General features: G+C 37.1%; 1 protein-coding gene across 2 annotated transcripts in view; it reads right to left on the bottom strand.

The window, feature by feature from the left end:
* TRAPPC9 (trafficking protein particle complex subunit 9) overlaps positions 1-21,610 on the bottom strand; it is a 1,774,054-nt gene extending 1,752,444 nt beyond the window's left edge. The window contains exons 1-6 of one of the 2 annotated variants that reach the window (XM_053715382.1): positions 21,527-21,610; positions 19,716-20,319; positions 17,385-17,530; positions 15,155-15,283; positions 14,038-14,064; positions 10,870-10,991 (exon numbers count right to left, since the gene is read on the bottom strand). In XM_053715382.1, the coding sequence (XP_053571357.1) occupies positions 10,870-10,991; positions 14,038-14,064; positions 15,155-15,283; positions 17,385-17,530; positions 19,716-20,299 (1,008 nt within the window). In that variant the 5' untranslated portion in view covers positions 20,300-20,319; positions 21,527-21,610. Of the gene's footprint in view, positions 1-10,869; positions 10,992-14,037; positions 14,065-15,154; positions 15,284-17,384; positions 17,531-19,715; positions 20,320-21,507 lie in introns of both variants that reach the window. The other variant, XM_053715383.1, reaches the window with a different exon arrangement.
* Between the last annotated feature and the right edge of the window lie 488 nt (positions 21,611-22,098).

The raw sequence follows: 22,098 nt of genomic DNA on the forward strand, positions 1-22,098 counted from the left end.
CTGACGCTCACATGCCTATCAATAAGTATACTACAACTGGTGTGCCTATCAATAAGTATACTAAATCTGACGCTCACATGCCTATCAATAAGTATACTAAATCTGACGCTCACATGCCTATCAATAAGCATACTACAACTGGTGTATCCATCAGTGAGTATAATAAATCTGACGCTCACATGCCTATCAATAAGTATACTACAGCTGGTGTACCTATCAGTGAGTATACTAAATCTGACGCTCACATGCCTATCAATAAGTATACTACAACTGGTGTACCTATCAGTGAGTATACTAAATCTGACGCTCACATGCCTATCAATAAGTATATCACAAATGGTGTACCTATCAGTGAGTATACTAAATCTGACGCTCACATGCCTATCAATAAGTATACTACAACTGGTGTACCTATCAGTGAGTATACTAAATCTGACGCTCACATGCCTATCACTAAGTATACTACAACTGGTGTACCTATCAGTGAGTATACTAAATCTGACGCACACATGCTTATCAATAAGTATACTACAACTGGTGTACCTATCAGTGAGTATACTAAATCTGACGCTCACATGCCTATCACTAAGTATACTACAACTGGTGTACCTATCAGTGAGTATACTAAATCTGACGCTCACATGCCTATCAATAAGTATACTACAGCTGGTGTACCAATCAGTGAGTATACTAAATCTGACACTCACATGCCTAAAAATAATTATACTACAACGGGTGTACCTATCAGTAAGTATACTAAATCTGACGCTCACATGCCTATCAATAAGTATACTACAGCTGGTGTACCTATCAGTGAGTATACTAAATCTGACGCTCACACGCCTATCAATAAGTATACTACAGCTGGTGTACCTATCAGTGAGTATACTAAATCTGACGCTCACATGCCTATCAATAAATAAGCTACAACTGGTGTGCCTATCAGTGAGTATACTAAATCTGACGCTCACATGCCTATCAATAAGTATACTACAACTGGTGTACCTATCAGTGACTATACTAAATCTGACACTCACATGCCTATCAATAATTATACTACAACGGGTGTACCTATCAATAAGTATACTAAATCTGACGCTCACATGCCTATCAATAAGTATACTACAGCTGGTGTACCTATCAGTGAGTATACTAAATCTGACGCTCACACGCCTATCAATAAGTATACTACAGCTGGTGTACCTATTAGTGAGTACACTAAATCTGAAGCTCACATGCCTATCAATAAGTATACTACAACTGGTGTACCTATCAGTGAGTATACTAAATCTGACGCTCACATGCCTATCAATAAGTATACTACAGCTGGTGTACCTATCAGTGAGTACTGTATACTAAATCTGACACTCACATGCCTATCAATAAGTATACTACAACTGGTGTACCTATCAGTAACTATACTAAATCTGACGCTCACATGCCTATCAATAAGTATACAACTGGTGTACCTATCAGTGAGTATACTAAATCTGACGCTCACATGCCTATCAATAAATAAGCTACAACTGGTGTGCCTATCAGTGAGTATACTTAATCTGACGCTCACATGCCTATCAATAAGTATACTACAACTGGTGTACCTATGAGTGAGTATACTAAATCTGACGCTCACATGCCTATCAATAAGTATACTACAACTAGTGTACCTATCAGTGAGTATACTAAATCTGACGCTCACATGCCTATCAATAAGTATATCACAAATGGTGTACCTATCAGTGAGTATACTAAATCTGACGCTCACATGCCTATCAATAAGTATACTACAACTGGTGTACCTATCAGTGAGTATACTAAATCGGACGCTCACATGCCTATCAATAAGTATACTAAAACTGGTGTGCCTATCAGTGAGTATACTAAATCTGACGCTCACATCCCTATTAATAGGTATACCAAATCTGACGCTCACATGCCTATCAATAAGTATACTAAATCTGACGCTCACATGCCTATCAATAAGTATACTACAACTGGTGTGCCTATCAATAAGTATACTAAATCTGACGCTCACATTCCTATCAATAAGTATACTAAATCTGACGCTCACATGCCTATCAATAAGCATACTACAACTGGTGTGCCTATCAGTGAGTATACTAAATCTGACGCTCACATGCCTATCAATAAGTATATCACAAATGGTGTACCTATCAGTGAGTATACTAAATCTGACGCTCACATGCCTATCAATAAGTATACTACAACTGGTGTACCTATCAGTGAGTATACTAAATCTGACGCTCACATGCCTATCACTAAGTATACTACAACTGGTGTACCTATCAGTGAGTATACTAAATCTGACGCACACATGCTTATCAATAAGTATACTACAACTGGTGTACCTATCAGTGAGTATACTAAATCTGACGCTCACATGCCTATCACTAAGTATACTACAACTGGTATACCTATCAGTGAGTATACTAAATCTGACGCTCACATGCCTATCAATAAGTATACTACAGCTGGTGTACCTATTAGTGAGTATACTAAATCGGACGCTCACATGCCTATCAATAAGTATACTACAACTGGTGTGCCTATCAGTGAGTATACTAAATCTGACGCTAACATGCCTATCAATAAGTATACTACAGCTGGTGTACCTATCAGTGAGTATACTAAATCTGACGCTCACATGCCTATCACTAAGTATATCACAAATGGTGTACCTATCAGTGAGTATACTAAATCTGACGCTCACATGCCTATCAATAAGTATACTACAACTGGTGTACCTATCAGTGAGTATACTAAATCTGACGCTCACATGCCTATCACTAAGTATACTACAACTGGTGTACCTATCAGTGAGTATACTAAATCTGACGCACACATGCTTATCAATAAGTATACAACTGGTGTACCTATCAGGGAGTATACTAAATCTGACGCTCACATGCCTATCAATAAGTATACTACAGCTGGTGTACCTATCAGTGAGTATACTAAATCTGACGCTCACATGCCTATCAATAAGTATACTACAGCTGGTGTACCTATTAGTGAGTATACTAAATCGGACGCTCACATGCCTATCAATAAGTATACTACAACTGGTGTACCTATTAGTGAGTATACTAAATCTGACGCTCACATGCCTATCAATAAGTATACTACAGCTGGTGTACCTATCAGTGAGTATACTAAATCTGACGCTCACATGCCTATCAATAAGTATACTACAGCTGGTGTACCTATTAGTGAGTATACTAAATCGGACGCTCACATGCCTATCAATAAGTATACTACAACTGGTGTACCTATTAGTGAGTATACTAAATCTGACGCTCACATGCCTATCAATAAGTATACTACAGCTGGTGTACCTATCAGTGAGTATACTAAATCTGACGCTCACATGCCTATCAATAAGTATACTACAGCTGGTGTACCTATTAGTGAGTATACTAAATCGGACGCTCACATGCCTATCAATAAGTATACTACAAATGGTGTACCTATCAGTGAGTATACTAAATCTGACGCTAACATGCCTATCACTAAGTATACTACAACTGGTGTACCTATCAGTGAGTATACTAAATCTGACGCTCACATGCCTATCACTAAGTATACTACAACTGGTGTACCTATCAGTGAGTATACTAAATCTGACGCTAACATGCCTATCACTAAGTATACTACAACTGGTGTACCTATCAGTGAGTATACTAAATCTGACGCTCACATGCCTATCACTAAGTATACTACAACTGGTGTACCTATCAGTGAGTATACTAAATCTGACGCTCACATGCCTATCACTAAGTATACTACAACTGGTGTACCTATTAGTGAGTATACTACAACTGGTGTACCTATCAGTGAGTATACTAAATCTGATGCTCACATGCCTATCAATAAGTATACTACAGCTGGTGTACCTATCAGTGAGTATACTAAATCTGACGCTCACATGCCTATCAATAAGTATACTACAGCTGGTGTACCTATTAGTGAGTATACTAAATCTGACGCTCACTTGCCTTTCACTAAGTATACTACAGCTGGTGTACCTATTAGTGAGTATACTACAACTGGTGTACCTATTAGTGAGTATACTACAACTGGTGTACCTATCAGTGAGTATACTAAATCTGATGCTCACATGCCTATCAATAAGTATACTACAGCTGGTGTACCTATCAGTGAGTATACTAAATCTGACGCTCACATGCCTATCACTAAGTATACTACAGCTGGTGTACCTATCAGTGAGTATACTAAATCTGACGCTCACATGCCTATCACTAAGTATACTACAGCTGGTGTACCTATTAGTGAGTATACTAAATCTGACGCTCACTTGCCTATCACTAAGTATACTACAGCTGGTGTACCTATCAGTGAGTATACTAAATCTGACGCTCACATGCCTATCACTAAGTATACTACAGCTGGTGTACCTATTAGTGAGTATACTAAATCTGACGCTCACTTGCCTATCACTAAGTATATCACAACTGGTGTTAATAATAACTGCCAGAATCCAATGATTTTAGCACATACACGACACACCCCTATCCTTACACAGATTGGTTAGTCACTGCTAATTTTGTTCAGTAAAGTCCATTTGTCTTTACATTGAGACAGGTTTACAGTAAGAATGTTTCTAATGTATCTAAAACTATATTAATAAAGATCACAACAGATAAGATGATAAATATTTTTGATTGTTTTTTTGTAACACAAAATAGAGCCATGGGAGTATGACTGTTTGAATAACACATTTAAAACAATATTTATTAGGAATGGAACCCCAGACAACATCATAGGGTTAAAAATGTGGGGAGTTTTTGGAAATAATAAATAACTCCCTTGCATGAGTGTTGCTATAATTACCTTGAGACTCTGTGCATAGGTGTATATTCAAAGTTGAGATGTAATCTTCATTAAGCAAAGATTTTTTGAGAGTCCAATAATTAGTTTTAGTTTACTTTTTATTTAGTTTTTTATTCAAAACCTTTTTTACACTTATATGTAAATAACAATATGATTAACAATATCTGACCATTTATGAATCATTTATGGAGGATGAAACATACACAACATACAAAGGGTTAAAATTCCTGTGGAACTCCCCACGGAAGGAGGGGTTGATCACAGGTGTGTGCTTTAATTTGTACAGGCTTCAAATTTGTTAGTATTGGTTTAGTTAGGAAAGGTATTTAAAGGCTATTCACAGCTCAGTTTATATGCCTGATGAAACAGTGTGGTAAAGCACTGAGAAACGCGTTGAATATTTGAAGGAGGGTAGCTAGCAACCCCTGCCTTCTGGTTCCATTGTTTAATATTTTTATCTGTATTTTTTGTATTTTTGATTTACAATAAATCAATTTTAAATTGTGTTTATTATACATTGGAACTGTGCCTTTCCTACCTACCTGTTACTCCTTAGGGAGCTATAGGCTGCATTTGTTGCAGTTCATTCTGCAGTTTTAGTTTATAGTCTCTACCCTTTGAGACTCTTCTATATATTTTGGAGTACCTGTGTTCCTGTGTCCCTGTGTTCCAGTGCCTGTGTTGCCATCATATCAGTACGCTGGTTTGCTGCTAAATATCCAGCTTGTGCCTAATAGCACTGTCTGAGTGCTTTTCACAAATGTGAGTATACTGAATGAGAATCTACACTGATATCTTTTTGGTTTATTACTGGTACACACAGGCGCCCTGTTTTGTCTTATCTTCTCCAGATTTGATGTCATTTTGTTTCTGCAATCAGTGAGCTGGGTTGCTATCAAACATCCAGCCTGTTTCCAATAGCACTGTCTGAGTGCTCTTTGCAAATGTGAGTACCCTGATTAGGGCTCTGATCAGGCGCCTCTCTTGTTTCTTTCATCTTCCAGATTCTTTGACATTAACATGTGAGGAGAATGCAGCATTACTGTATCATCGCCATCAGATCAAAACAACAATTGTCTTCACCTATCCTTGGTTAAACTACACTGGTACTCACATATAACTGTTTTGTGTGTGTGTGTATACTTGTGTGTGTATAGTGTGCATGCACATTGGTGTGTGTATACTTGTGTTTGTGTGTGTGTATAGTGTGCATGCACATTGGTGTGTGTATACTTGTGTGTGTGTGTATAGTGTGCATGCACATTGGTGTGTGTGTGTGTATAGTGTGCATGCACATTGGTGTGTGTGTATACTTGTGTGTGTGTGTGTATAGTGTGCATGCACATTGGTGTGTGTGTGTGTATAGTGTGCATGCACATTGGTGTGTGTGTGTGTATAGTGTGCATGCACATTGGTGTGTGTGTATACTTGTGTGTGTGTGTGTATAGTGTGCATGCACATTGGTGTGTGTGTATGTATAGTGTGCATGCACATTGGTGTGTGTGTATACTTGTGTGTGTGTGTATAGTGTGCATGCACATTGGTGTGTGTGTATACTTGTGTGTGTGTGTATAGTGTGCATGCACATTGGTGTGTGTATACTTGTGTGTGTGTGTATAGTGTGCATGCACATTGGTGTGTGTGTATACTTGTGTGTGTGTGTATAGTGTGCATGCACATTGGTGTGTGTATACTTGTGTGTGTGTGTATAGTGTGCATGCACATTGGTGTGTGTATACTTGTGTGTGTGTGTATAGTGTGCATGCACATTGGTGTGTGTATACTTGTGTGTGTGTGTGTATAGTGTGCATGCACATTGGTGTGTGTGTATACTTGTGTGTGTGTGTATAGTGTGCATGCACATTGGTGTGTGTATACTTGTGTGTGTGTGTGTATAGTGTGCATGCACATTGGTGTGTGTATACTTGTGTGTGTGTGTATAGTGTGCATGCACATTGGTGTGTGTATACTTGTGTGTGTGTGTATAGTGTGCATGCACATTGGTGTGTGTGTGTGTGTGTGTGTGTATAGTGTGCATGCACATTGGTGTGTGTATACTTGTGTGTGTGTGTATAGTGTGCATGCACATTGGTGTGTGTGTGTGTGTGTGTGTGTATAGTGTGCATGCACATTGGTGTGTGTATACTTGTGTGTGTGTGTATGTATGTATAAACATATATAATTCATTTTTCACATGTATGTGTATATGTGTTGGTAGATGTTTTTGTGTTGATGTGTAGAGCTTACACACTCATTTATCATTGTCCTAATACACTTATTATAGCGCCCCCTATTTAGAGCTAGTTTATATTAGTCACTTCAACAATCAGCCTATTTTGAAATGAAATGCACATTTCAGTTTTGAACTTTCTATCCCTTTAAGAAAACGTTGAAACAAATACTGCAGTTTTAGTTTTGTTCTTCCTACTAATCGTCACAGGCTGATAAGGACAAATGACTACTATACTGATGGAGACGGACACCTAGCTCAGCACAGTTTATTTCTCACAATACGTAATTTACATACTTCACTAAATTAGTATAAAGAGGAATATAATTCAGCCAGTATTATAGTCAACGTTATAGCAACAAAGTCATACAATATCATTTGTAATATTCTTTTATGAACAAAGGTGTAATGCGGCACTGCATATTGCACCTGAAGATTCTAACATTACAATGCGTCGCGATTTTTATATAAAGATTTTTATGGCACTAACTTCTGTATTATCAAATATTCAACAATTCTATTATAACAATTATATGTTACAGAATCTTTAGATCACAGTGCAAGATGCAGTTAATACTTACACTTTTTGTTCTTTTAAAGGGACATTACAGCCAAAATTGAAATCCACATAAATGTATTTCAGTATTGAATAGAAGAATTTTTGTATTATACATGTATTAGCAAAAATGCTTGTAATAAAAGTTATAGTTGTTTCCAAAGTGTATTTAAGTATGCACCGTGCACCAGCATTGTAAACGCAGTGCTTGCTCAGAGAGCCTAAGGTGCTAGTACCATCTGGTAATGACTCAATTTGTTAATTACTGACATGATACAAACCCCACCGGTGCCAATACTTGTATATTGCAAATATGTTTCTATTCAAAAATGTATTTCATCCATGTGTATTTACATTTTGACCGGAATTTCCCTTTAAGATTTTAAATGCAGAAGAAAGCCACTAAAATATGCTAATTAAAATGTATGATGCATCTCCCAACACCCAGGTAAGGGCTGCAAGCCAAAATAACTGAAATAAAATACAAATTGGAAAGACTGCAGTAGTTTGATAAGCAATTAAGTCTCTCTTGCGCCAGTCAAAATGCAAATAAATCTCTCATCATCATCATCACTGTGTGTGCGCATGGTCAACCGAGAGAAAAGTATGTGGGATATATTGATATTGTGAAAATATTATCTGCACTTGTATGATCCTACTCAATCCAGCGGGGAAAAGCACAATGTTTGTAGTATTAATGAACAATTCATTATTATTGATATGAAATGTAGGGACAATAAATTCACATTTGTCATGTTTTTAATAAGAAGCAAAAGGCAGAGAGAAATGTTTGGAGAATTAATTAAAACCGTCATGCATCAGTCATGAATCAGAACTGATAGCTTGTATTGCAAATTAACTTTCTGTCTTAAAGTGATGGTAAATCCTAGTGTTTTCGAAACACTAGGATTTACCAGTGGAACAAATAAAGGGGATTTTCAGTCATGAAGTATAAAAAACTTTATGCTGAAAGTTCCTTTATTTGTTTGAAGTGTTCGCCCCACTGAACTCCTCAAGCAGCCCACGGCAGAACGCTATTTTGCTGACAGGTGACGTTTCCACCATAGCCGTGCATCCCAGCTGTCGCCAAGCCATAGCCCAATGGCTATTTGCTAATAGGTGGAAATGTCACCAGCGAGCGCTTCAAACAAAAAAAGGAACTTTCAGCATTAAGTATTTTATACTCATGACTAAAGTCCCCTTTATTTGTTCCAATGGTAAATCCTAGCGTTCATTTTTAGTTATGGTAAATCCTAGAGTTTTTTTAAATGCTCGGATTTAACATCACTTTAAGTTACTTCAGCGTATTGTAAAATTCATACCAGATGTGCAGTACAGCTTAAAGTTTATCATTAATTTTTAAACTTGTTAGAACATCTGAATTCATATTGCTAGTGCTAGAAAACTACTCAAACATTAGTTATGTCAAACCATCCTCTATGATTAATGTATAAAAAGCATTATTATAGTTGTCACGAATACCAGACCACCCAGGTTTCCCCGCACCCCCCTACTACCTGGCTAACTTCCTTTTACACCAGATTTGGCAATTTCATGGCTTACAAGATCTCACTGACTCTAGCTGTGTGGTGTTTTGCTGTGTTGTATCTTGTGAGAAAAGAGCGGATCTCAGACCAGGAAAACCCTTCTAGGCTGACTGGGCTCCTGGAACTACTGGTCGGCCGCATCAAGGCCAAACACCCGCTAGCTTTAACCCTGGTCACTCCAGCGGCCCTTTGCCCCAGAGCTCCGTTCTTTTAAGGATCAGTAGCCCCTAGGGAGTACAAGAGGTGGGAGAATTACCGGAGAGCTCCTTTGGGAACCGGGGTTTTTGGACACCCCTACCCCCCTATCTTTACCGGGCTGTAACTCCGGTCCCCACACTTTCTGGACTGTGGCATCTGGGGACCAAGAGCTTTCAAACGACACCCTGGAGGTGCCACTGCTCCACCGGGATCACCCCGAAAACCACCCCCTCTGGGTCCTGGGACTCTGTGGGTGCTATGGCAGGCGCCAGCCTGTCTGGAGGGGCGGGAAATTTGAGTTAGATAAGACCCTTTGTGTGTGTATATAAGGCGAGTGTGTTTCACAATAAAATATGTTCTTGTTTCCCCTGAATGCTAGTCTGTCTAGTTATTTGGGTGGGGATTGCTATAATCACTTTCTCCGCTACATAGTGGCTTGTTCCAGGTATCGGAAGGAACCCTCTGGCGGAGCTACCTAGTCAGGGTAGCCGGAGTCCGCCACAGGGTGGGACCCTGAATACTGGTGCTGTCTAGGTATCAGGGTGGGCTACAGGCTGTGGTCACTTGCCAGCTACACAGCTGCAGTCAGCAGGGAGGAAGCAGGACCCCTCTTGGCGGAGCTACCCAGTCGGGGTAGCCGGTGTATCCGTCACAATAGGCCATTGTCACTATATCTCTCTCCTCTGTATATGTCTCTGAGCTGTCTTCTAATGAACCAATGAGCATTGTCAGGAAGTAGACATCTGATATTGCGGAATTAGTTTAGCAGCTTTAAGGGTTAGATTTATCAAGCCCTTTTCTCCACTTTGACTGCAGGTTCGCACAAGCGAATCTACAGTAATGATTTATCAAGCAGCGCTGCTTCCCTACCCTGTTCTCCACCCCTTAGGTGGAGAATTTCAATCTCCTCTGTGTTAAATGCGGGCAGCAGCAGGCGAATATGTATGCCCCTATCCCCCATGGATTGATAAATTGAACAGCGATGGATTGATTATAAGATATATGAAACCTAAGTTCTTTTTTATATGATTTAGATAGAAAATACATATTTAAAACACATTCCCAATGTACTTTTATTATCAGATTTGCTTCGTTCTTTTTAAATCCTTTGTTAAAGGAGCAACAATGCACCATTGGGAGCTAGCTGAGCACATTAGGTGAAACAATGACAAGAGGCATATATGTGCAGCCACCAAGCACCTGCTTGCTCCCAGAGCCTGAGCCTGCCTAAGTAAGATTTTCAACAAAGGTTACCAAGAGAGCAAAGCAAATTAAATAACAGAAGTAAATTAGAAAGTTGTTTAAATTATAATGCTCTATTTAGACCATGAAAGTTTAATTCTGATTCTACAATACTTATAATTTGCAGTACAATTATATATGGTTTGTGTCCAAATATCAAGGGCTAAAGCTGGAAAAGAATGTACCCACACCACCCTCTATGCTCTAACTCCATGTTTTCTTACTTTTCCATAATAGGAGATTGCTTCCTTGTATTTCTCTATGATATCTTCAGGGCTGAGACAATTTTTAGCTCGTCCAATTTCTGTGCTGGCATCCATGTTTATCCCATTGGTAGAGAGGGCACCTAGAGGAAATACAATTACATGTTTAAAGACTTCAGATAAGAAGCGCTACAAATTAGAAACCTGTTTGTGTGCATATGTAATGTGTATATAGATATTCTCTTTGTTATAAGCAAGGAATAAAGCAATAATAAAATGGTCTAACTATGTGTTTAACCACTGCATAAATAAAGTCACCTCCAGTGCAGCAATGCACTACTGGGAGCTAGCTGAATATATGCAGTGAGTAAATGACAAGAAGCATATGTGTGTAGTAACCAATCAGCAGCTACATCTCTGTAGTGTATTGCTGCTACTGAACCTACCTAGATATGCTTTTCAAAAATAAAATTTGGTAAGAAGCTCTCTTCAAACTGCATGTTCTGAACTATGCAAGTTTTTTCTGAATTCATATCCCTTAACCTCTGGAAAGTAGGAGTCATAAACCATGGCTTTATTTACTAATACGGCAAAACCACTGTAATCGCTTACCTCCCACGCGAGTGTGTCTATGACTCATAACCAAGCATTAAAGTAACAATCAGTGTCACCAAACTGCACCACCAATAAAACCACAACACAGGAGGAGACAGCAAAAAGCTAGCCAACATTTAAACATAATTTCCTACAGCATAAATGCAAACATAAAAAACCCTCAGGGGGATCCACTAATGATAACGTTATCCATGTACTACAATTACTTAATAGAAGCTCGGTCATCCTAGATACAAACAGTTGTTTAAAGAAGCCCATATTTTTCTACAAACCAGAAAAGGTTTTATTAAACAGCCTATTAATGTGGAGGAAGCATAATTACAGAAAGACAGCATATCCTAGCCTATTATTAAAGGGAAATTGAACAGGTTTATCTTTTTTGTTCTATTATCGAAAAATAATTATTATTGATCAACACATAAATTGGATCCACACAAGCAATCAAGTGTTTAAGGTACTCCCAAACACCTCACAAATAATACTAGTAAAGATAAAAATAACCTGATGGCGCAAAAACAAATATATATCAAATAAAATGCCAATGATCTTAGAAGGCGTCTTATACTATTATAGTATTGGGGCGTCTATACTAATAAGGTAGAACACAACGTTGTTAAGGGCAACTCAATTGATAAATTAAAACGATATAACAATATAATCATAAAACACACAGCTATCTCAAATATAATCATAAAACACAGTTATCTCAAATATAATCATAAAACACAGTTATCTCAAATATAATCATAAAACACAGTTATCTCAAATATAATCATAAAACACAGTTATCTCAAATATAATCATAAAACACACAGTTATCTCAAATATAATCATAAAACACAGTTATCTCAAATATAATCATAAAACACAGTTATCTCAAATATAATCATAAAACACACAGTTATCTCAAATATAATCATAAAACACAGTTATCTCAAATATAATCATAAAACACAGTTATCTCAAATATAATCATAAAACACACAGTTATCTCAAATATAATCATAAAACACAGTTATCTCAAATATAATCATAAAACACAGTTATCTCAAATATAATCATAAAACACACAGTTATCTCAAATATAATCATAAAACACACAGTTATCTCAAATATAATCCTAAAACACACAGTTATCTCAAATATAATCATAAAACACAGTTATCTCAAATATAATCCTAAAACACAGTTATCTCAAATATAATCATAAAACACACAGTTATCTCAAATATAATCATAAAACACAGTTATCTCAAATATAATCATAAAACACACAGTTATCTCAAATATAATCCTAAAACACACAGTTATCTCAAATATAATCATAAAACACAGTTATCTCAAATATAATCCTAAAACACAGTTATCTCAAATATAATCATAAAACACACAGTTATCTCAAATATAATCATAAAACACAGTTATCTCAAATATAATCCTAAAACACAGTTATCTCAAATATAATCATAAAACACAGTTATCTCAAATATAATCATAAAACACAGTTATCTCAAATATAATCATAAAACACAGTTATCTCAAATATAATCATAAAACACACAGTTATCTCAAATATAATCATAAAACACAGTTATCTCAAATATAATCATAAAACACACAGTTATCTCAAATATAATCATAAAACACAGTTATCTCAAATATAATCATAAAACACAGTTATCTCAAATATAATCATAAAACACAGTTATCTCAAATATAATCATAAAACACAGTTATCTCAAATATAATCATAAAACACAGTTATCTCAAATATAATCATAAAACACAGTTATCTCAAAAAGTAGAATTCATCTAAAAAGTTAAGGTTACTTGACACAATAAAATTTTATTCTATCTATGATCGGACATTTATATATTTAGTACAGCTTTTCTTCCCCAAATGGAATATACAGATAAACAAATCTATTCCTTTATTAAAGCTAAAACGGACACGGATGCTGTGTCAATTTCAGCCACTGAGCATGAATCCTTCCAATTAAAATATCCTGTTACTTTTATTTTAAATTTAAAAAGCATCTTAACTATCAGTCAGTAGTATGCTGGGGCAGCTGCCACCAAGTCACCTAATGCAGCTTGCAGCCCCTACCTACCACCAACATAAACATGGTGCCGATATATGCACGACCACAAGCGCTGATAGGTTCAGCATACAGTGCACGGAGCAAATCTACCAGTCAGTGCCTGAGTGAATGAAGTGGGTGCAATAATAGGCATGGCTTCAGATTGGTTTTTTTTTTAGAGAAGGCAATTGTACCTCTCCAAAAAAAGTGTAATTTTCTGTGAAAGCAACTAATTTAGTATTGAACAACACAGAACAATGGGGTAGAATCGCAAACTTATTTCCTGTATTTACAGTTCCAACATCGCCCTACAGATCCCAAAACAGAAATTTGAGCATTAGGCAATACGGTGCATAACGTAAATAATTTATGAACTTGTGAGATCATAATTAGAACTGACAAATCTAGCCCAGTGAGGTCTACAAACAGGCTGCTGCTGGGTATGTAAATCAATAGATCAACTTCCACATAAAAATAGTTTATGTATACTGACCTGGATCAATGAGAACTTCTTGAGCACCTGTTAGAGGGAAAAACAGAAATGATAGTTTAGTTAGGAACAGGTGGAAAGATATTTTTTTTATACCTAAGGAACTCCAGGAAAATAAAGCAGGTGATGAGAGTTTCTACAATAAGAACATCTGGAAGGGTCAAGATGTCAAAATAAATAGTATTTCAGGTTTACCATAGTTTTATTTCCTGGTTACAATATATGGCTGCATTACTCAGTATAAGCTGACATGATAGGATAAAACCATAGAAGGAACACCCCAGAGCTTTGCATTAAGTGCATGTACTAAAACTAAAAACTAAGCTAAGTACAGAATGGATTTTGTCATAAAATACAGCAATTACAGTAAGTGTGAAAAAAAGCAGTGTGGCATTATGAAGTAGCACAATTTTATAGATGTTCCCAAGATTTTGAGGTTAGCATCTTTAAGAACAAGAATCCATTCTGACATTGAAGAATTCATGGTTGTTGCAGTCCATTTATTAAAATTCAATTCACACAAAAAAAACTAAATCCAATCCATTCAAGTGTCAGAATGCTAAGCTTGTTAGCGCTGTTACAATAATGGTTCACCTGTATCATTATTACCTTTTTCAGTGTATATCTGCATACGCACCTGGAACCACCCTAATCAAATATCATAATCCCCTCAAACATAAAAAAACTGCACCGCTAGGAATGCTTTAACTAATGCCTTTCAGTAATACAAATTCATTTGCTGTTTTGTGAAGAAGAAAAAGAGAACTTTCCCATAGAACTCATGTGACTTCCCAAGAACATTAATCCTAAATCTTTCACCCACAACACAATAATCTTATGGTGACAACATAGACAGAGCTTCCTCTTCTCATCCTCCAACCACGATACTTCAGCTTCCAGATTTATATGCCCAACATAGGCCAAGCCCTCCAGAGAAACTGGTTATTAATCTAACACCAGAAAGAACACATCTCTTTCTTTTTTTCTACTTAATATAAACTAATCCATTTTACTTATATTTTATTTACTTTAGTGATTTGCTTTAAAATGCCAAGCTATCTGTGTAGAGGAGATACTGCCCCTTGTCTGACTGGCTATGGCAGGTGGGCATCTGTGTTACCTGGGCGGTGTCTCTTATTGGCCTCTGCTGACAGCGCTATATTCTGGGTTCTACGAACTCTGTGCTTTCCTCCAGTTCCTCCAGGGTAATGTTGTACAACAGATGCAGAACATAACCCTTCCAGAGCAGCTAGAATGAATAGAAAAAACTATATGAGATGCTATTTGTAGTATTTGCTCAGTATCTCGTGAGACAGTTTTTAATATATATTATATAAAGACCTATTTTATGAGAGAGAGTGAGAGTGAGAGTGAGAGTGAGAGAGTGAGAGAGTGAGAGTGAGAGTGAGAGAGTGAGAGAGTGAGAGAGAGAGTGAGAGAGTGAGAGTGAGAGAGAGTTTAGCAGGTGGAGAGCACTCTCACTTCATAGAACAACTTGCCAGGGTGCATACAGAGAAAAACATCAATAAACAGTGGCTTGCACTCGCTGGTCTTTTCAAAAACGTGCCTTTATTGCAACGTTTTTGGGGATCGTATCCCCTTCCTCTGACGGTCTGAGGAAGGGGATACGGTCCCCGAAACATTACAATAAAGGCATGTTTTTGAAAAGACCAGCGAGTGCAAGCCACTGTTTATTGATTTTATATATATATATATATATATATATATATATATATATATATATATATATATATATACACACACACGTATATAGACTTTTGACTAGTATGCCCCTTTAAAGGGACAGTCAACTCCAGAATTGTTATTGTTTAAAAAGATAATCCCTTAATTACCCATTCCCCAGTTTTGCATAACCAACACAGTTATATGAATACACTTTTTACCTCTGTAATTACCTTGTATCTAAGCCTCTGCAGACTGCCCCCTTATTTCAGTTCTTTTGACAGATTTGCATTTTAGCCAATCAGTGCACTCTCATAAGGAACTCCACAGGTGTGAGCACAATGTTATTTATATGGCACTCAAGAACGAATGCCATCTAGCTGATAAAAACTGTCAAATGCATTCAGATAAGAGGCGGCCTTTAAGGGCTTAGAAATTAGCAAATGAGCATCCTAGGTTTAGCTTTCAACTAAGAATACCAAGAGAACAAATCAAATTTGATGATAAAAGTAAATTGGAAAGTTGTTTAAAATTCCACATCCTATCTGAACCATGAAAGTTTAATTTTGACTAGACTGCCCTTTAAAGATGCTTTTTGAAGATTAAAGGGACACTAAACTTAATTTTTTTTCATGATTCAGATAGATAGAGCATGCAATTTTAAGCAACTTTCTAATTTACTCCTATTATCAATTTGTCTTCATTCTCTTGCTATCTTTATTTAAAAAGCAGGAATGTGATGTAAAGAAGACGGACCATTTTTGGTTGAGAACCTGGGTTATGATTGTTTATTTGTGGGTAAATGTCAGCCTCCAATAAGCAAGCGCTATCCATGGTGCTAAACCTAAAATGGGCTGGCTGCAAATATTTACACTCCTGCTTTTAAAATAAAGATAGCAAGAGAACGAAGAAAAAATTATAATAGGAGTAAATTAGAAAGTTGCTTAAAATTCCATGCTCTATCTGAATCATGAAAGAAAAAAATTGGGTTCAGTGTCCCTTTAAGGGTAAAGCTAAGAAACAAGTTAAAATGATATAAACCCTAAAATTTTCTTTTGAGAATCAGACTGAGAATACAATTTGAATTTTTTTTTTTTACAATTTACTTCTATTATCAAATTTGCTTTGTTCCCATGGTATTCTTTGTTTAAGAGATACCTAGGTAGGCGTCTAAAGCACAATATGGCAGGAAATTGTGCTGCCATCTAGTGCTCTTCTAAATGGATAACATTCTTGCAAAACTGCTGCCATATAGTGCTCCAGCCACGTGCACGCTCCTGAGCTTACGTCCCTGCTATTCAACAAAAGAGATCAAGAGAATTAAGAATTGATAATAGAAGTAAATTAGAAACTTGCTTAAAATGACATGATATGAATCATTAAAGATTTTTTTTTTTTTTTTTTTTAAGTAGTCGCTCAGCATTTGGAGCTGGTAACAAAAGAAACAACAAATTACTAAACTGGCTAACATTATTTTTCATTGTTTGAACAAAACCACGATTACAAACTAAAGAATCTAAACATATTCATTCCCGAAACCTAACCAATGGTCGGTGAAGGAAAACCTACATTGACTTCTAATATAACTGCCACCTTAAAGGTCGTTCATTTGTGGCTATTTCTCTAGTCCTCTGCAATAGGTTCAGCTGCTTATTAAGAGCTCTCACCTCCCAACCACACAAAATCATTAACAGCACGTAAAAGCTCCACCGCCATATGGTAATGCACCAGCGCGTCCTGCAGCATCCCCGCCTGCAAACTCAAGTCACCCACATGCTTCCTCATGCGCCCCTGGCAACGTTTCTTGTAGTGCCTGTCAAAGAAAAAGAATTCAACGTAACAAAAAATCACCAGGAAGATCTGCATTATTATAGGTCCAATGTGTAATTGTTTTACTATAAACTGCCCTTTAATAGATGTTCCTGTACTGAACAAAATGAACCCGCGGACTGTAAACACTAATCCCACCCTTTTTTTTGTCAATTTCACAATAAGTTTAAATAACTTTCACTAAACTTTTTTTTTATGCAAACCAATATTTTTTTTCTATTAATTTGTTTCACAATACAAATGCAAACATAGTGCAAATATAACCTTAAACTAACACATAATATACTGGGGGGCCGTAAGATCGATCAAACACCGAGCTAAGTTTGTGTATCCAGGTAAGAGATCTTCCGTTCACGTTTGAAAACATTTTCAAAACATAAAAGCATAGTCTGTTCAAGAGCCAACTAACTTAACAAAAGATACAACTGATTTAGAGCAAAACCATATTTTTAACGTGTGTAAATGATGCTCTTTCATGTGCATCAGGAATGGGCAGTTGGTGGCCGGGGGCACTAGTTTTTGCAGCCCCCAGGTAAAAGCAGAAAAAAGAAAGTGTGCCATTGTTTTTGTGACTGTAGGAAAAAGCAGAAATAAATGTGTTTTAGAATACCCCCAACACAAGAGCCATCTAGAGGTTAGAACAGCAGACAGTGGGTACCCTGTATACCTACCTAAATAAAGCCCTGTGGCACTAAACGGTTTTAAAAGGACAGGAAACTCTAAAATTTTCTTTTGTGATTTGGATAGAACATTCAATTTTAATCAACTTTCCAATTTACTTCTATTATCAAATTTGTTTTATTCTCTTGTTATCCTTTGCTGAAGGAACAGCATTGCACTACTGGCAACTTGATAAACACATCTAGTTGGCCAATCACAAGAGACAAATGTGTGCAGGCACAAATCAGCAGCTAACTCCCACTAGTGTAGGATATGCGCCTTTTCTTTTTCAACAAGCGATACCAAGATAACAAAGAACATTTGAAAATAGAAGTTAATTTAAAAGTTTCTTAAAATCAAATGCTCTATCTGAATCATGCAAGTTTAATTTTGACTTTCCTATCCCTTTAAGTAAACCCATTATTTGTGTGTTTAACAGCCATACATTTATATGGGGCCCTTAAAGCGAATGTAAATTTTGATGATAACGTGCCCATTTTTTAAAAATTTGATTAAAAACAGGGGCACTTTAATTCATCAAAATTTACATTTCACTCGTGTTGTGAAAATAATTAACTTTTAATCTTGACAGCCGCTGCATCGCTTCCTCCACCCGTCGCAAAGCCTCTTCCTGGGTCTAAAATGAGGAATCCGGCTTCCTCCAGTCATGGCGTTGAATCAGACAATGATTCCCCGGGGGGGGGGAGCCGTGATTGGAGGATGACCGATCCGTCATTTCTGTAGGAAAAAGCTTGAGACGACAGAGGGCAGCTGGAGCGGCTGTCAAGTTTAAAAGCTAAGTATTTTCAAAACACGAGTGAAATTTATATTTTGATAAATTAAAGTGCTCCTGTTTTTAATCGAATTTTTAAAAACCGGGCACTTTAGCATCAAAATTTACAATCACTTTAAGGCTTCTAAAATATTGATCCCCCACCCCATGTTAGGAGGTTTGACATTACTGATAAACATGACAGAAAAATGTGAGTAATATGTCCCTTTATTGGTGATTTTAACATCACAGTGCAGAAAAACAGTTGAAGTGATGGTAAATCCAAGCATATAACATAGCTAGGGTTTACCAGCACTAAAAAATAAACTAGTTTCTGTCATCGCTCGCTAAAAAAAGGGTTCTAAACTTTATCTATGCGGCAAGTAGATTGCTAGTTTAGCACCTGCGGCCGCACACGGCACAGCACTCTTCTCCAATGAGGTGACGTTTCCACCTCCACCCACGGCTATTGATTTATAGGTGGAAACGTCACCTCATGGAAAAAGAGCGATGTGCCACGGACGGCCGGAGGTGCAGAGCTAGCAAATTGCTGCACAGATAGGGTGAGTTTTGAACCCTTATTTTAGGAAGTGATGACATAAACTAATTATACACTTAGATTTACCATCACTTTAAGGAAGCATAACTGTGATATGAAAATACATAATGTTACAGTCATAGTATATGATACTCTAATATAAAACAGTTAAAACGCAACAAACAAAATTGAGCCTACCTGCTATCGGGGTCCAAACCCACAAAATCCTTTTTTTCGTAAGGTACATAAAGAAGAGGTATTTTCTCTCCAGACTTCTCACTGGTTCTATCAAGACGCTTAGACTCCAAAACAATGAAGAGAGATTCGATGAAATCCTCTACGTGCTTTTCCACTGCCTCACAATTTTCATAACTAGGGTATGACACCACATCAATGCGGGATTGGTCTGCAACCTCTTCATGTGGTCCAAAAACAAACAGGCGGGAATCATACAGTGTTGAACTGTAAGCCTCCTTTTGTTGGGTAAATTTTGAGAAAATCTGAGGCAAATCCTTGGGTGAGGTGCAATCTGCGATACAGATGAGACCAACTACTTTGCGATGGGTCTGAAAATCTCCCCACTCATTGTTTTCTACAGAATACTGATGCCGATAGCGGATGTAGAGTGAGCGTTGAGAATTGCTTACGTTAACTTGAGACACAGATGAGATACGCTTAAATACATTGAAGAAGTTGTCCCCTTTAATTATTCCGATAGACTGGACAACCACAAGCAGCGTCTGATGGTCCTCCGCACATTGCATGTAATCAGGGGCACTCATTGTGCAGTAAGTTGAAAGGTCTAAAAAAAATAAAGAAATCAGCAGCAGTTTAATGTTTTATAACATGGTAAATATGGCAGTAATAAATACACTAAATTTGTCTAACTTAAAGGGATATAAAACCCAAATGTTCTCTTTCATGATTCAGATAGAGCAATTTTAAATAACTTTCTAATTTACTTCTATTATAAATTTTTCTTCGTTTTCTTGGTATCTTTATTTCGAAAAAGCAGAAATATAAGCTTCAGAGCCGGCCCATTTTTGGTTCAGCACCTGGGTAGCGCTTGCTGATTGTTGGCTACATTTGAGTGGTGAGCAAATACTCCCTGCAAATAATACAGGAATGAGTTGTCTCTGACGACTAACGGCAACTAGTATAGAAGTATGAGTGGTGAACAACCCCCTGCAAATAAAACAGGAATTAAATGTATCATTCAACCAAAAGCAACTAGTACAGTAGTATGATTATTAAGCAAATCCTCCCAGCAAATAATACAGGAATTAGTTGTCTCTGTCAACCAATGACAACTAGTACAGTAGTATGATTATTAAGCAAATCCTCCCAGCAAATAATACAGGAATTAGTTGTCTCTGTCAACCAATGACAACTAGTACAGTAGTATGATTATTAAGCAAATCCTCCCAGCAAATAATACAGGAATTAGTTGTCTCTGTCAACCAATGACAACTAGTACAGTAGTATGATTATTAAGCAAATAGTCCCAGCAAATAATACAGGAATTAGTTGTCTCTGTCAACCAATGACAACTAGTACAGTAGTATGATTATTAAGCAAATCCTCCCAGCAAATAATACAGGAATTAGTTGTCTCTGTCAACCAATGACAACTAGTACAGTAGTATGATTATTAAGCAAATACTCCCAGCAAATAATACAGGAATTAGTTGTCTCTGTCAACCAATGACAACTAGTACAGTAGTATGAGCGGTGAGCAAGCCCCCCTTCAAATGTAACTTTAGGTTTTCCTTTGTGTTTTTCATTCACGTGCAAGATATTTAATTGCAGTCTTGCTTGTGTAAATGAGTTCACATGGGATTCCCATACACTTTTAGACCTGAGGGCAGATGTATTACTAAGCTGACAGATCAAAGGGGGTCCTCTTCTGGAGCACCAGATGTTTATAGCAGTGAATATTGTGTAGACTCTATCATTCTATGACTACTTTCTGTCAAACGAAAATATCCTACCCCAGTACTCTCTCGTTACCTGCAGAACGATCACAGAACTACCAAGTACCCACAATACACACTCAGCCACCAGACTTGCTTTGACAGCCACTTCCTGTTTCCGAGACAACGGGGAGGTATAGACATTTCCACTATACGCCGCAGGGGGGACACCACACATGACTAATATGGCTGCTGCCTCACAAACACCAGGAAGTTTATTCTTAATGTATATATAATTATTATTATTTTTTTTTAATTACCGTATTTATTTCGCCTGCGATAACTGTAACACCTTGCAACCGATTCCCGGGTGGAAGCGTAGATTACGTCACACACGTACCCTGATTTTTCTTACTTGGAGAAGTTGGTTTAGGCTGCACACGTGACTCAAAACAGTTTCTGTCAGAGATTGGATAGTCCTATCTGGCGCCGCTAGAGTTGTTTTGATAAAAAGCCAATGGGCTTGCAGATATCAGTAAATCAACGCGCGTCATCAGTTGCTATTATGTTATGTATTAGTGATGGGAAGTTTACTGAACTGTTTCAAACGAATCAGTTCAGTCTGATGTACTGATTCATGCAGTTCAGTGAAAAGATCCGGTTCAAAAG

This window comes from Bombina bombina, chromosome 5 (assembly GCF_027579735.1).
Source record: "Bombina bombina isolate aBomBom1 chromosome 5, aBomBom1.pri, whole genome shotgun sequence".
In the NCBI taxonomy this organism is placed as follows: Eukaryota; Metazoa; Chordata; class Amphibia; order Anura; family Bombinatoridae; genus Bombina; species Bombina bombina.